This window comes from Tasmannia lanceolata, unplaced genomic scaffold (genome assembly GCF_043159265.1).
Source record: "Tasmannia lanceolata isolate RefF3 unplaced genomic scaffold, GAP_Taslan_0.1 ptg000008l, whole genome shotgun sequence".
Classification (NCBI taxonomy): domain Eukaryota; kingdom Viridiplantae; phylum Streptophyta; class Magnoliopsida; order Canellales; family Winteraceae; genus Tasmannia; species Tasmannia lanceolata.
Genome location: NW_027518685.1, coordinates 6,971,869 through 6,985,645, shown reverse-complemented (window position 1 = coordinate 6,985,645; position 13,777 = coordinate 6,971,869). Strand labels below are relative to the sequence as shown.

Here is a 13,777-nt window from a genome sequence, read left to right as displayed (position 1 = left end):
CCGACCCGAGTTGCAGCCCTACGAAATTCTTAACTATAAGGTGGGGATGGATTCATCAAAGCTGGGTCTCATTTATTTCCAAGAAAGTGTCACACCTCATTGTATATTATAGTGGGACCCACACCGGTTCACTCAATCATTCCACATCTTCAAAAGAGTTGTCTTCTTCAGGAAAACGATTGTTATATGTAGTTAATGAACCATTGTAAAATAAACGAGTTTGAAAGAAACCCCTGCCGTTTACTCCAAAAAGTCTTCTTAAAACCAGAAGGCATGTGGCAAATCGATCGACTTTGTGTGGTGGGTCTCTCTTGTTGTAATTGTTTAAAGGAAGGCAGTTGGCTCTCTTAACTCTCTCAACACGGTTTCGTGGTGACAAGATGCTTACCATTAAATTTCCCAACCGTCTCCTCTCAATGCAAATGCATCTACTACATCATCTATATAAACCCTCCATTCACCCCCTCATCTCATCACAAGCTTCTACTACCCACTTTGTAAGCATGGCCACCAAGATTCTTCTCTTTGTGGTTCTTGGTGCTCTTGTTTGCAATGCAACTGCTAGAACACTTGCTAACAAGGGGGGCTTAGAGGAGGAGAAATGGTACCATAGAGGTGGCGGCGGGGGGCTTGGAGGTGGCGGTGGCGGTGGGCTTGGTGGTGGTGGCGGACTCGGTGGTGGTGGCGGACTAGGTGGTGGGGGTGGAGTAGGTGGTGGAGCTGGGTATGGTGGAGGTGCTGGGCTTGGTGGTGGTGGTGGGCTTGGAGGTGGAGGTGGTGGAGGATTTGGTGGTGGAGGTGGCGGTGGGCTCGGCGGAGGTGCCGGTGGAGGTTTCGGAGGTGGAGCTGGTGCCGGAGGCGGTGCCGGTCTAGGTGGAGGAGCTGGTGGTGGCGGAGGGTTTGGTGGCGGAGGCGGTGCTGGTGGCGGACTCGGTGGAGGTGCTGGTGGAGGTTTTGGAGGTGGAGCTGGTGCTGGAGGTGGGGCTGGTCTAGGTGGTGGAGCTGGAGGTGGCGGAGGGTTAGGTGGTGGAGGCGGCGGGGGACTTGGAGGAGGAGCTGGTGGTGGATTTGGTGGAGGAGCTGGTGGAGGGCTTGGTGGTGGACTACCTTGAGAAGCTTAGTACAAGCATTAGTGCATTACTACTACTAGCGGCTTATGTACCAAAGTGTTACGTTTGTGATTGGTTGTGTCTTTTTTTTTTTGTCATTGTTTCTCTTTCTCAGGCTTCTCGTAATGAAGAAATAAAGTTGCTTAAAAAAGCTAAATTACGTTTGTTGTCTTACTATTTTGTTGTTATGTATGTGGTTGTGCAATTAGCGTGGATGTTGGAATTGTTTCACCATGTTTTATCGTTTTCGCTTCTTTATCAAGTTCTAATTAACCCAAAACCCTAACATGGTATTCTGGTCACAATTTGATGGACGGGATTTTCAAATTTCGCTCAAATGTAAGGACTCTATTTGTAAATTGTCAGACCAGAAGACTGTTTCTGCAAATAAAGCAACTCCTTTTGCGAAAACCACTTAAATTTATGCATTTCCACCCATGTGCGTTTGTCTTTTTTGGTTTAATTTTGAGTGCTCATATCCTGCAGTTCCTTTATTTTTAATTTTTTTATAAGTGGAATTCTAAATTGAGGGTCTAGAAGACAATTTCTGCAAATAAAGCAAAGTAGAAGGCTCCTTCTGCAAAAACCCTTTAAATTTATGCATTTCCTACCATGTGCGTTTGTCTTACTCGGTTTAATTTTGAGTGCTGATATCCTGCACCACTTTTTATAATAGTGGCACCCTGCCATTTGTTTATACTTTTCTATTGAGCTGTGAAAATTTGCAATAAGAAAAAACTAGAGCAATCAATGGTATAGCTTTCCTTGGTGGAATACTAAATGAGTCTTGATAGATCAAGGGCCTAGAATCATCCGATCAAGATTTTTTTAATTACATTTGGCAGGCCCAATGATTTTGGTGCAGATGATCAAGGATCTGATCATGTAAATGAGGCAGAAGAGATAAGGGGAATAACCACACAGACTTTCCTGGCAAGTGAAATGCCTTTTTGAATCCCTTCCACCTTGGCAGAGGTATTTCATTTAATGCAGCACAATTCTTCATGGAGTCTGTTACAATGCTTTCAAAAACCCTGATTTCTCTCTCTCTCTCGTTAATTTTTAAAGTTTTCATATTTATTGACGCGAATTGCTAGAGGCAATTTTGCAAAAAACCATTTCACGGTTTTACTTTTGCATAAGAGAACAGCCACACAGGCCCACTTTTTAGTAGATTTTGTCTTATTCATTTGATTCAGATGATGCGGCTGTTCTCTCCTGCAAAAGCCAGATGTGAAATGGCTTTCTGGGAAATTGCCTAGCAAATCCCTTTATTAATATTTTGAGCCAACACTTAATTTGTTGCTTTGAAACAGTTTCGGGTTTTGATTATTTGACCATGTTAGTCATTTTATGTGTATTTGGCCCAAATATGAGGAGGACCTTTGTTGCGGTTCAACGCAAAAGCAAGAACGGGAAAAATACAAGGATATGGTGGGCTTATATGGGAATGGGCACCCTCCCCATAACGGCTAGCTTTCAGGGATAGGTTCAACCCGGTTAAATTCCCTACAAATGGTATCAGAGCTGGGGCGTCGTAACCCCGGCGTTGCCTCCGAGGACGAAAAAACGTCCCTTGGAAAGATCTCGGCTACCCCGGTGTGCATCCGAGAACGGAAAAGTCTCTCGGAGAAGATCTCATGCTTCTGACATTCCCGGTGCGTGGAGGGGCGAGATTGTCAATGTTGCTTCTGCGTGGAGGGGAAATTGTTGGGGTTCCACGCAAAAGCAAGATCCCCCACGTCTGGAAAAATCCAAACCTTGGAAAAGCACCTATCTCCTTTTAATGGAGGAGAAAAGGGCCCACGGGGACTCAGGGTCTCCTAACCATCTTCTCCTGGCACTCTCAATTTATTTGCATATTCTCCATCGAATTATCCATTTTCTAACAATTGTCTTGTCAAAACTTTTTCAATACATGTTTAATGAATACTTCCTTTTTTTTTTCATAAAAAATTGCCTAAAGATGTCATAAAGTCTAAGCAGCCTAATCTATCCCTCTAATGATTCAAGTCATAACTTTATCTGATCTATTACCACCAATGAGTGTAATATTTGACAATAATGTAACACCTGCTATATTACTAGAATGTACACTCAACGTGTTTCTTTCCATGAAAATTTTATATTAGAAAACAGTTTCCATTGAAAAATTTTACTAGAATTTTTCTATGAAGAATTGGTTTTACACCTCATGCATACCATGGGTGTGGCCCATCATTTTCAGCACATGTTTTGATAAGGTGAGCCCATCATTTTATAACCATGCATAACGTGAGTAGTGCTACTGTTTTACACCTCATGTTTTGATATGGTCGGGTCCACCATCTCTACCTAAACCCATGCATATCTGATTTGATAATGATAGCACCTTGACCATTGTAAGTGCCCTGATAAGCTAATTAGAAAGTGTAAAACAAATTGAGTAAAGCCGTTACCCTTTTTTTTAGGAGGAATTCTAGACTGAAGGGAGCCCTTGCAAAAAAAGAGGTGAAAGGGCTCCCCCATTGGCTGCATGATGGTGATGTGCAGCCAATAGGAGAGCCCTTTCACCTCTTTTTTGCAAGGGCTCCCTTCAGTTTAGACTTCCTCTTTTTTTAGATAGGAAAGTTCGTCGCCTAACCGTTGCCAAAATATGGTAGTGCACTACTCACTTTATTTTACACTTCTCCGATTGGATAGTGATCGCGTCTTGAGCATTGTAGGTGCCCGGCCTAAAAACGTAGTTAACAAATGTAAAACAAAGTGAGTAGTAACGTCGCAAAAATATGGCAGTGCAAGTGTCCTCTGTCATAAGCTCACTAGAGCAAGAACCTAGATTACAATATGTACAATCAGATATTTGCACCGGCTAATTACCTGTTCGTTTAAGATTATGACAGCCGATTGTGAGTGCTAAACTGATTATTGCACTCAAATTTAACGTAATTTTGAGTCCAATAATCGGTTTGGTACTCACAATCAGTTGTGTAATATTAAACGAACAATCCGTTCATTTAAGATTATGTCAACTAATTATTGTGAGTGCCAAACTGATTATTGGACTCAAAATTACATTTTAATTTGAGTCCCAATAATTGGTTTAGCTCACACAATAGGTTTTCATAATCTTACACGAACATGTTAGAGTCAAGCAAGGTTACTTGAAGCATTACACCCTAGTTATCTAGTTTGGAATACCTAGTTTGTTGCCTTCGGTCCCTATATATAGAGATATACTAGGGTTAATGACTGGTTAATGGACTCTAGCCCATGTAGGCCCACTACACCGGTCTATTATCTTATTGGGCTTATATTAGAACATACATGGGTTATATCATATACCCAACAGGACATGGCGTAAATGGTTCGTCTATGACGAATGGGTCGCGTTACAGATGGCTAGGAAAGAGACTTCGTTTTTGTCATTTTTATAGGGAAAACAGTTCCAAAACAGGATTTCGTTTGGAAAAGGGAAATGATATCTGCGCCAAGTTGTTTCGATAAACAAGCGCTCCACTTGTTTGTCATGTAGTATTTAAAGGGTTTAAATAACTTTTTGAGAGCCGTTACATCCTCTTCTATCCCTTTAAATACTACACGACAAACAAGTGGAGCGCATGTTTATCGAAACACTTTGGCGCAGATATGATTTTACTTTTTTTTTTTTACACAACTCAAATTTCATGATGGTCTTTGCCCAATAATTCTTGTTCCATTTTTTAGGAACTATTTTTCATAACAAAAAATAGAATAGCAAAGTGTTTTTCTATAGAAACAAGTTATTGTTACCAATCAAATTAATACTTGGTTTTATAAGAAAAATATCCCTATTTCTGTTATAAAATAAACATTCGTAAGAGTTTTCAGTAGGTTAAACTTGTTGCATAAATTAGGATATAATTTACAAATTAATCCCCTTGCTGTTAGATTTGACCTGCCTTTAACCAATATAAAACCAAAAAATAAAAAAATAAAACAGGAAGAAGAAACAGTATTTAGCTTCAAATAGTGGAACAAATTCAAAACTATAGGGTAATTAGGATGAATTTATCAAAACTGATTCTCATTTATTTGCAAGAAAATGCTTGTTATATGTATACTTAATGAACCCTTATAGTGTAGTTGGGTGAGAGGGTAAGATGGACCCAACTGAAGCTTCTAGGAAAGAAAGGATATAGATGATTTCACCTGACAATGAAAGGGATGGGTCTGAGAGGAACCTCCCCCAGTTTACTCCAAAAAGTCTTCCTTGGGACCAAAAGGATTGTGGCAAATCGATCAGCTTGGTGCGGTGGGTCTCTCATCTTGTCAATGTTTCAAAAGGAGGCAGTTGGCGTTCTTAACTCTCTCAACACTGTTTCTTGGTGAGAAGATGCTCATTAAATTTCCCAACAGTTCCCTCTCCATGCAAATATATCTACATCATCTATATAAACCCTGTACTCATCCCCCTCCGCATCTCATCAAAAGCTTCTACTAATAACAAGTTTGTAAGCATGCCTACCAAGCTTCTTCTCTTTGTGCTTCTTGGTGCTCTTGTTTGTAATGCCAGTGCTAGAGCACTTGCTAACAAGGGGGGCTTAGAGGAGGAGAAATGGTTCCATAGAGGTGGCGGTGGGGTTGGAGGTGGAGGTGGGTTTGGTGGGGGTGGTGGACTCGGTAGTGGTGGTGGCGTAGGTGGTGGAGCTGGGTATGGTGGCGGTGCTGGGCTCGGTGGTGGTGGTGGACTTGGAGGTGGAGGTGGTGGAGGGCTTGGTGGTGGAGGAGGCGGTGGACTCGGTGGAGGTGCCGGTGGAGGTTTCGGAGGTGGGGCTGGTGCCGGAGGCGGTGCTGGTCTAGGTGGAGGAGCTGGAGGTGGTGGAGGGTTCGGTGGTGGTGGCGGTGGCGGACTCGGCGGAGGTGCCGGTGGCGGTTTCGGGGGTGGAGCTGGTGCTGGGGGCGGGGCTGGTCTAGGTGGAGGAGCTGGAGGTGGCGGGGGGTTCGGTGGTGGAGGCGGGGGCGGACTAGGAGGAGGAGCTGGTGGTGGATTTGGAGGAGGCGCTGGTGGAGGGTTTGGAGGTGGACTACCTTGAGAACTTGAGTAGAAGCATTAGTAATAGCGGCTTACGTACCAAAGTGATACGTTTGTGATTGTGTTTTGGTCTTTGTATGCCTTTCTCACGATTCTCTTAATCAAGCAATAAAGTTGATTAGAAAGGTAAAATTAAGTTTGTCTTATATGTTTTTGAATGGCAAAGGATTATATTAATTAAGAAGAAGAGAGAGGGAGAACCACGATAATAAGTTTATATTATCTTAGCCATGCATGATAATAATGATTATATAGAAATGAGTTAGGTAGATAAATGTAGACGGTGGGTCGTTCTTTTTGTTTCACATCATCAAACACTAGGAATCATGGGAAGCTCCTTGAAAGCCTTTTCACCATCTATTCAGACATACTGTGACTGTCTGTGGTAATTAATCAAGGAACTATGCCGAATGTCATCTTTACTATCAACGGTAAAGGGGAATTTTTGGGTCCTAAAAGGGGGCGTAAGGGGGCATGTCTGGGAGATCAACACTGCTGATTTTTTTTTAAACCTTGACTCCAATAATCAGTTTTGGACTCCCAAAGCCAAATGGATCTCAATATCTATAACAGGGCCTTAATATACTTCTCACCTATTAGATAAAAGACTACAAAAATCTACGGTTTAGCCTTTCTTAGGAAGGATCTTAAAAGTGACTTTCTGGTAAGAATTTTCTTATATGGAATAATCAGATTTTCTTGGCTTAAATCCCTTCAAAGTTGGCAAAGTTGTTCCTTTTAATGCAGTGACATTCGTCATGGAGTCTGTTACAATGCCTCCAAAACCCTGATTTATTTCACTTGCCTCTCTCTCTCTCTCTCCTTGCATTATATTAAGGGCCGTTTGGACGACTGTTTTCTCTTTTTACCGCAACACACACACCCACTGATCCTCCTACTTTCCTTTTTTACAATCGGAAAGGTCCTAATTAAAAAGGATTCTTATGTGCATGGCATGGGGCTCATATATGGGTCTTGACCCGCAACAAAACACACGCCGATCAAGATACCTCAAATGAATTAGACCAAAGAAGAAATCAGAATTTAAACCAAAAAATGGTAAAGAAGAGCAACTACAAGTAGCTAGGTATGGGGAGTAAAATTATCAACAGTAGAGGCTCAATTACACCAGCAAGAAGCACAATGCATCTTTATGTAGGAATCTGGAGATTTTGGCCGCACCGTTGGATCCTCTTGTTGCATGAAGACTTTGTGAGAATTTGGGTTTCGCTGGCTTAATATCGGAGTTGGTATTTATGGTGAGAAAGTGGGATTTGTTGTTCCCAAAGAGGTTAGAGAGAAGAGTAATTGCTTCCATTGTTGTCAAGAGGGCCACATAAGGAGGTATTGTTGGGTTTACAAACGAGAATAGAAAGAAAGTAAAAATCAAAAGAAGAATGAAGATAAAAACACTACATCTACCATATCTTATGAAGAGATAGTGACACACTCTTTTAGAGAAGAAGAGTGTTTACATATTGCAGATCAGGATGTAGAGTGAGTTGTTGATACATCTACTTCCTATCATGCTACTCCGAACAGGGAGTTCTTCACTTTATATAAAGTAGGGGATTCTAGTATGGTGAAGATGGCAACACTAGTCTCTCAAAAATTGTAGGAATTGGTGATGTGTGCATAAAAAATAATGTTCGGTGCACTCTGACTTAAAGGGATGTGCGACGTGTTCCTGAGTTGGAGTAATTGGTTGTTTCACAAGATTATTTGTTCATCGTTCGATTGTCAAGGTGTTAGGTGAGGTAATTAGACTAAATGAGATAACTAGACTAGATTAGGATACTTCTATATTTAGCCCTTTTGTGTTTATCATTATCTCCTTCTATGTTTATCCCTTAGGTACTCCATATAAGCACTCATGAGGGCGTATCATAATCAACCAGGCATTAGTATTAATCTCATTTATATTACCTTCATCAAACTCTTTCAATAATCATCGGAAAAAAAAAGATGTATAATTAGATGATTGCACCGACTCTGTGGTTCGTTTCTATTGATCATGAATAGACTAAATTAAAAAAATGGTTAGGAAAAGGAAACTTAAATGTGTGTTACACTGATCCATCGATATTAGGGTGTATATTTCCAGTAAATAGTTAAATGCTACTTATTGTAACATACATCGATACTATTTTTTTATTTTTTTTGGCAAAAATACCCTTCGGGAAAGTCTAAATCACTATTGTTTTTTCCCAATAATTCTTGTCCCATTTTAGAACTTTTTTCAAAACTAAAAAATAGAGTATCAAAGTCTTATTTTAGAAAAAGATAGTTATTGATACAAACCACATTAGAGGAATTCTAGACAGAAGGGAGCCCTTGCAAAAAAGAGGTGAAAGGGCTCCCCCATTGGCTGCACATCACCATCATGAAATTTGGATATATTTGTTATAAAAATAGCCATTAATGGTGGTGAGGAAGTCTAAACTGAAGGGAGCCCTTGCAAAAAAGAGGTGAAAGGGCTCCCCCAATGGCTGCACATCACCATCATGTTTGACTTTTCAACCGTTATTAATGCATGATGGTGATGTGCAGACAATAGGAGAGCCCTTTCACCTCTTTTTTGCAAGGGCTCCCTTCAGTTTAGACTTCCTCACCACCATTAATAGCTATTTTTATAACAAATATATCCAAATTTCTGTTATAAAATAATGCTTTCATACAGATGCGAAATTATGGGATATAAAGTGAAAATCCTAAAACGGGTGCATCCTCGTCTTTCTTAGTGAAAATGTTTTCCACAAGGCTCAACTTTTTCCCGAAATTAAGATAAATGTAGTTTAATGATTAATCCCGTGGCTGCATTTTTCGGTCTGCCTTAACCAATATGTAACCAAAAAATTAAAATAAAACAGTATTTAGCTTCAGTTAGTTTAAGTAATATTGACATATATATAGGTTTAGAATGGATTCATGAAAGTTGCGTAGGTGAGTATCATTTATAGAGATTTTATAGATGTCTGGCCTTATAAACCATACTTTTCAAAAAAATACGATACAGCAAACTCCGTAGGATGATCCAAACCGTCCATTTGTTTGGATGTGCCCTAAAAATCATTTCTGTTGGGAAAGTTGCCTTTTTTTCCCACCCACGGTGGTTGCTTGGGTGGGAAGGCAAAGGCAAAGATTGAGATTTCTATTTTTAGCTTTTGGGGAAAACTAAACTATAAAAAGAAAAGTGTTGTTCTCACGGCAAAACAAGAGGTCTTTGGTGTGTCGGCAGCCAAAGGGAGAAAGGGAAAAAGAGAGAAGAAGAAGAAGGAAGAAAAGGGTTTATTCTTAGGTTTCTTCTCGGGTTCCTCTTGGGTTTTCTCGGGTTTCTCTTGTGTACGACCTTGGGTTTGAGAGAGCAAGGAAAGAGTTGCGGGTTTGTGGTTTGAGATTAATCCATTGTAACCCGTGTATTTTGTTTTTCTCATAGTGGAAGATCGTATTTCTCGCCTGTGGAGTAGGCTTGGCCGAACCATGTAAAAGCTCGGTGTTCATCTTGTGGCTTGTTTGTTTATTTTATTTTTCCGTCTAATTTGGGCACGATCGGATCGGATTGCCCGACAGATTTTCTCAACAATTTCCATAGTATGATCCTAACCCTCCGATCTGAAGAGGGACTACAAACTATGGGAACTTCTAAGATCGGAGGAGCTTGTAGTCCCTCTTCATATCGGAGGGTTAGGATCATCCTATGGAAATGATTTTGGGGGCACAACCTATTTACGTTGTGGCCCAACAAATGGACGGTTTGGATCATCCTATGGGGGTAGTACTGTACTTTTGAAAAAAAACCGGTTTATATGAACACACATCATATAAAATCTCTCATATAATGCATGAAAGTCTCACAACTCATTATATTACATTGGAGAGCCAAACTGGCTCATTTCCACTTATTTAAAAGAGTTGTTTTCCTCTACAAAATGGAAATGATTGTGCTATGTATGTAGTTAATGAACCCTTATAGTGTAGTTGCGTGAGTGGATAAGATGAACCCATGAAGCTGCTCGGAAATAAAATAGAGGATCTCACTTGACAGCGATGGAAAAAGAGATTGAAACAAAACCTCCGCCGTTCACTCCAAAAAAAAGTCTTCGTTACTAATAAAAGATTCGTGGCAAATGGATCAACTTTGAGAGGTGGGGTTCTCATGTTGTAGTTGTTTCAAAGTAGACAGTTGGCTGTCTTAACTCTGTCAACACGGATTTTAGGTGTTAAGATGCTTCCCATTAAAGTCCCCAACCGTGCCCTCTCTATGCAATGCCTCTACATCATCTATATAAACCTCCCCACTCACTACCCTCCACATCTCATCACAAGCTTCTACTAACCACAACTTTGTAAGCATGCCTACTAAGCTTCTTCTCTTTGTGCTTCTTGGTGCTCTTGTTTGCAATGCTAGTGCTAGGAAACTTGTGACCAAGGGGCCCTTAGAGGAGGAGAAATGGTACCATCACCCTAGACGTGGCGGTGGACTCGGAGGCGGCGGCAGGTCCGGAGGAGGAGGTGGGCTTGGTGGCGGTGGAGGACTCGGTGGTGGTGGTGGAGTAGGTGGTGGTGGTGGAGTAGGTGGTGGAGCTGGGTATGGTGGAGGTGCAGGGGTTGGTGGTGGGGGTGGACTTGGAGGTGGGGGTGGTGGAGGCGGTGGCGGACTCGGTGGAGGTGCCGGTGGAGGTTTCGGAGGTGGGGCAGGTGCTGGAGGTGGAGCTGGTCTAGGTGGAGGAGCTGGAGGTGGAGCTGGTCTAGGTGGAGGAGCTGGAGGTGGTGGAGGGTTCGGTGGTGGCGGTGGCGGGGGACTTGGCGGAGGCACTGGTGGAGGTTTTGGAGGTGGAGCTGGTGCTGGGGGCGGCGCTGGTCTAGGTGGAGGAGCTGGAGGTGGCGGAGGTTTCGGTGGTGGAGGCGGCGGGGGAGTTGGTGGAGGAGCTGGTGGTGGATTTGGAGGAGGAGCTGGTGGAGGGGTTGGAGGTGGAATACCTTGAGAACTTACGCACAAGCATTACTACTAGGGGATTATGTACCAAAGTGTTACGTTTGTGATTTGTTGTCTTTTTTGTATCATTGTTTGTCTATCTCAAGCTTCTCATAATGAAGAAATATAGTTGATTAAAAAAGCTAAATTACGTTTGTCTTATTATCTTATGGATGGATGATGATGATATAAGTGCCCGTTAATTTCATCCACCAACAATTTCCTCTTTCATGCGCGCTACATGCAAGACGTGGTTCACAGTTAGGGTTGATGTGCGAATGGTTTCACCATGCTTATCATATTCTTGCAACTTCAAGCTTGAATTAATATCCAAAGGATGGTGGACTTCGCTGGTAACCTGTAAATGTGTGCATTTCTGACCATGTGAGTTTGTCTTATATGATTTTTTGTTGAGGATTGATATCCGACACCCCCTTTTCCAATAGTGTCTCTCTGCTATTTATTTATAGTACTTCTCCAGCGAGATGTTATAATTTCCGATAAGTTAGCTCTATCACCAGTAATGTAAAATAAGAGAAGTCTTTGAAAAGTAGGGGAGTGCAGATAAATCCATAGCTTCAAAACTCCTCACTGACATTATGGACTCTCCTGAGTGAACTCCCTTTTTACCTTGACTGGGTACTCGTCCGAGTTTGCATTTTGTCCCTTGTCAACCGACTACTCGGCCACATCAACCGATTACTCGACGTGTCATGCAGCGCCTACTATGATTCGCTTTGGCCTCGTGTTGACCCGTAAAGATTTCTTGCACATCATGCGTTTATCTCTTTTGTTAGAATTTTTATGGATATTAAAGTTTCGATTCAAATTTATTATTGATTGCTATTTTACTTCATTTAATTTCTTGTTTTGAAAAAAAAAAATTGATTTAATGGTTGGGGAAAGGATCCAAAATTTGCGTTTTATTTCTAAAAATACAGCAAAATGGCGGCATAATTTGATTTCAATTTAGACTGGTGCCGTAGGATAAAAGGACAAAAAATACCCTTCGAGGCGGTTTTACCTCTTCATTTCTCACGCGGACATGAAGAAAGTGCGGTTGACAATACCCAACATTTACACGACACGGACCTACTTTTCTCGAACCCAGCAAACCATTTTGCTGACACAACAGACATTTTACCGACACGACCCCAACCTTCACCAAGTCTGGCGTGGGGCCGCAACATCTCCACCCAAACCAGCATAGAGTAAGGCCAAACACTTTACAACTTAGTTTTAGGTGGTGGGCCACTATCTTATACCTCATGTTGGGAAGTGATATACCCGCCCCTTTCTTCCCTGCCCCATCTAGTATATATGACTACACCTTTTACATTATGAGGAGGTGGTCCGGGGAAGAAAAGGAGGTGAAGCATGTTTTGATGAGTGAGTACATATACATGGTCGGGTTCCCATTTTTCACCTCATGCTTTGAAGGGGTTGGGGTCTGCCATTTTACACTTGTGCATGTGCTACAAATGCTAGTTATTACATAAGGTAAATGATATATTCGCCCCTTTGATGGGGTGGGGCCCACCATTTTTGTCACGCCCCACAACCGGGGTCCCCACTTCACAAACTAACCATATGGGCATGCATGGCCAAAAACAACATTACCACATGCATAACAGATATGCAGAGCAGCTAACGGAAAATATTAATTAACCATATCTAATTCCAAGAACTATTAAATCACCGTAATCCATGAGCATCCATCACTCTAACAAAACAAATAACCAATGAAATAAATGTTCTCTAACTGTATAAATAAATTAACGGAAATCTAATAAATGAATTAAAGTCTCTAAGGAATAATATAACAAAGATAATCCTGTTTCACCCAAGTCCTACTAACAATCTACAATCTACTCTTAGAAATCTGAAAAAATGTGAGATATAATGGAATGAGCTAATGCTCAATACATAATCACGGTTTCTGTAACAGATGGACCAAGTACACTATAACCAATTCGTGAACGAGAGCGTTTAATTAAAATGCAAGCAACAATTATTTTGTAAGCATGCATTGTATCATGGCATAAACATGAGAAACAATATTGAATTTGACATGGCAACAACAAGTCTTCCATGATACAAAACAACCAACAATCCACTAGTCATAGCTATGGCTACTATCACCTTCCATAGTGATGGACTAACAAACACCAGTTTCACATCCCTTGATGGTATCAGGTTGTCGATCAGCCTAACGTAGTCACGGTCAAGTTTCACAGCCCTACTGGCAAAGGTCAAGAGTCTAGTTTCACAACTCCCTACTATAGGAGGTAATAAAATCCAGTTTCACAGCCCCTACTGTATGAGGCCAGGAGCGATCTCTCATGATTACATACCAGTTTCATCCACCTACCGGCAGAGGTTAGGATACGGTAACATAGTTATACTAAGGTTCCTTGAGCACATAGCATCATCCTAGGGTTCCTTGAGCACATAGCACCACCTCTGGTCCCGTCGAACCCACAACAATTCCATGGAACATATCCAACATGTTACAAAAGCATGAATAACTTACAATTATATGCAATTCGTATGCAACAAGAAAATCGTACTTGATCCCTGATTTTTATACAATTAAAACATGCTAAAACATGCTTTCAAAGGAACAACAATGTATTAATT

At 41.4% G+C, this 13,777-nt stretch overlaps 1 protein-coding gene across 1 annotated transcript; it reads left to right on the top strand.

The window, feature by feature from the left end:
- Positions 1 to 212: 212 nt before the first annotated feature.
- LOC143882627 (uncharacterized) lies at positions 213 to 1,324 on the top strand. The gene has a single exon (XM_077386090.1). The coding sequence runs from the start codon at positions 381 to 383 to the stop codon at positions 1,110 to 1,112; it is 732 nt and encodes a 243-aa protein (XP_077242205.1). The 5' UTR covers positions 213 to 380; the 3' UTR covers positions 1,113 to 1,324.
- Positions 1,325 to 13,777: the final 12,453 nt, after the last annotated feature.

Bases quoted from the DNA above. Each gene is read 5' to 3' on its own strand.
- LOC143882627 (XM_077386090.1), top strand. From the start codon at position 381: ATGCTTACCATTAAATTTCCCAACCGTCTCCTCTCAATGCAAATGCAT.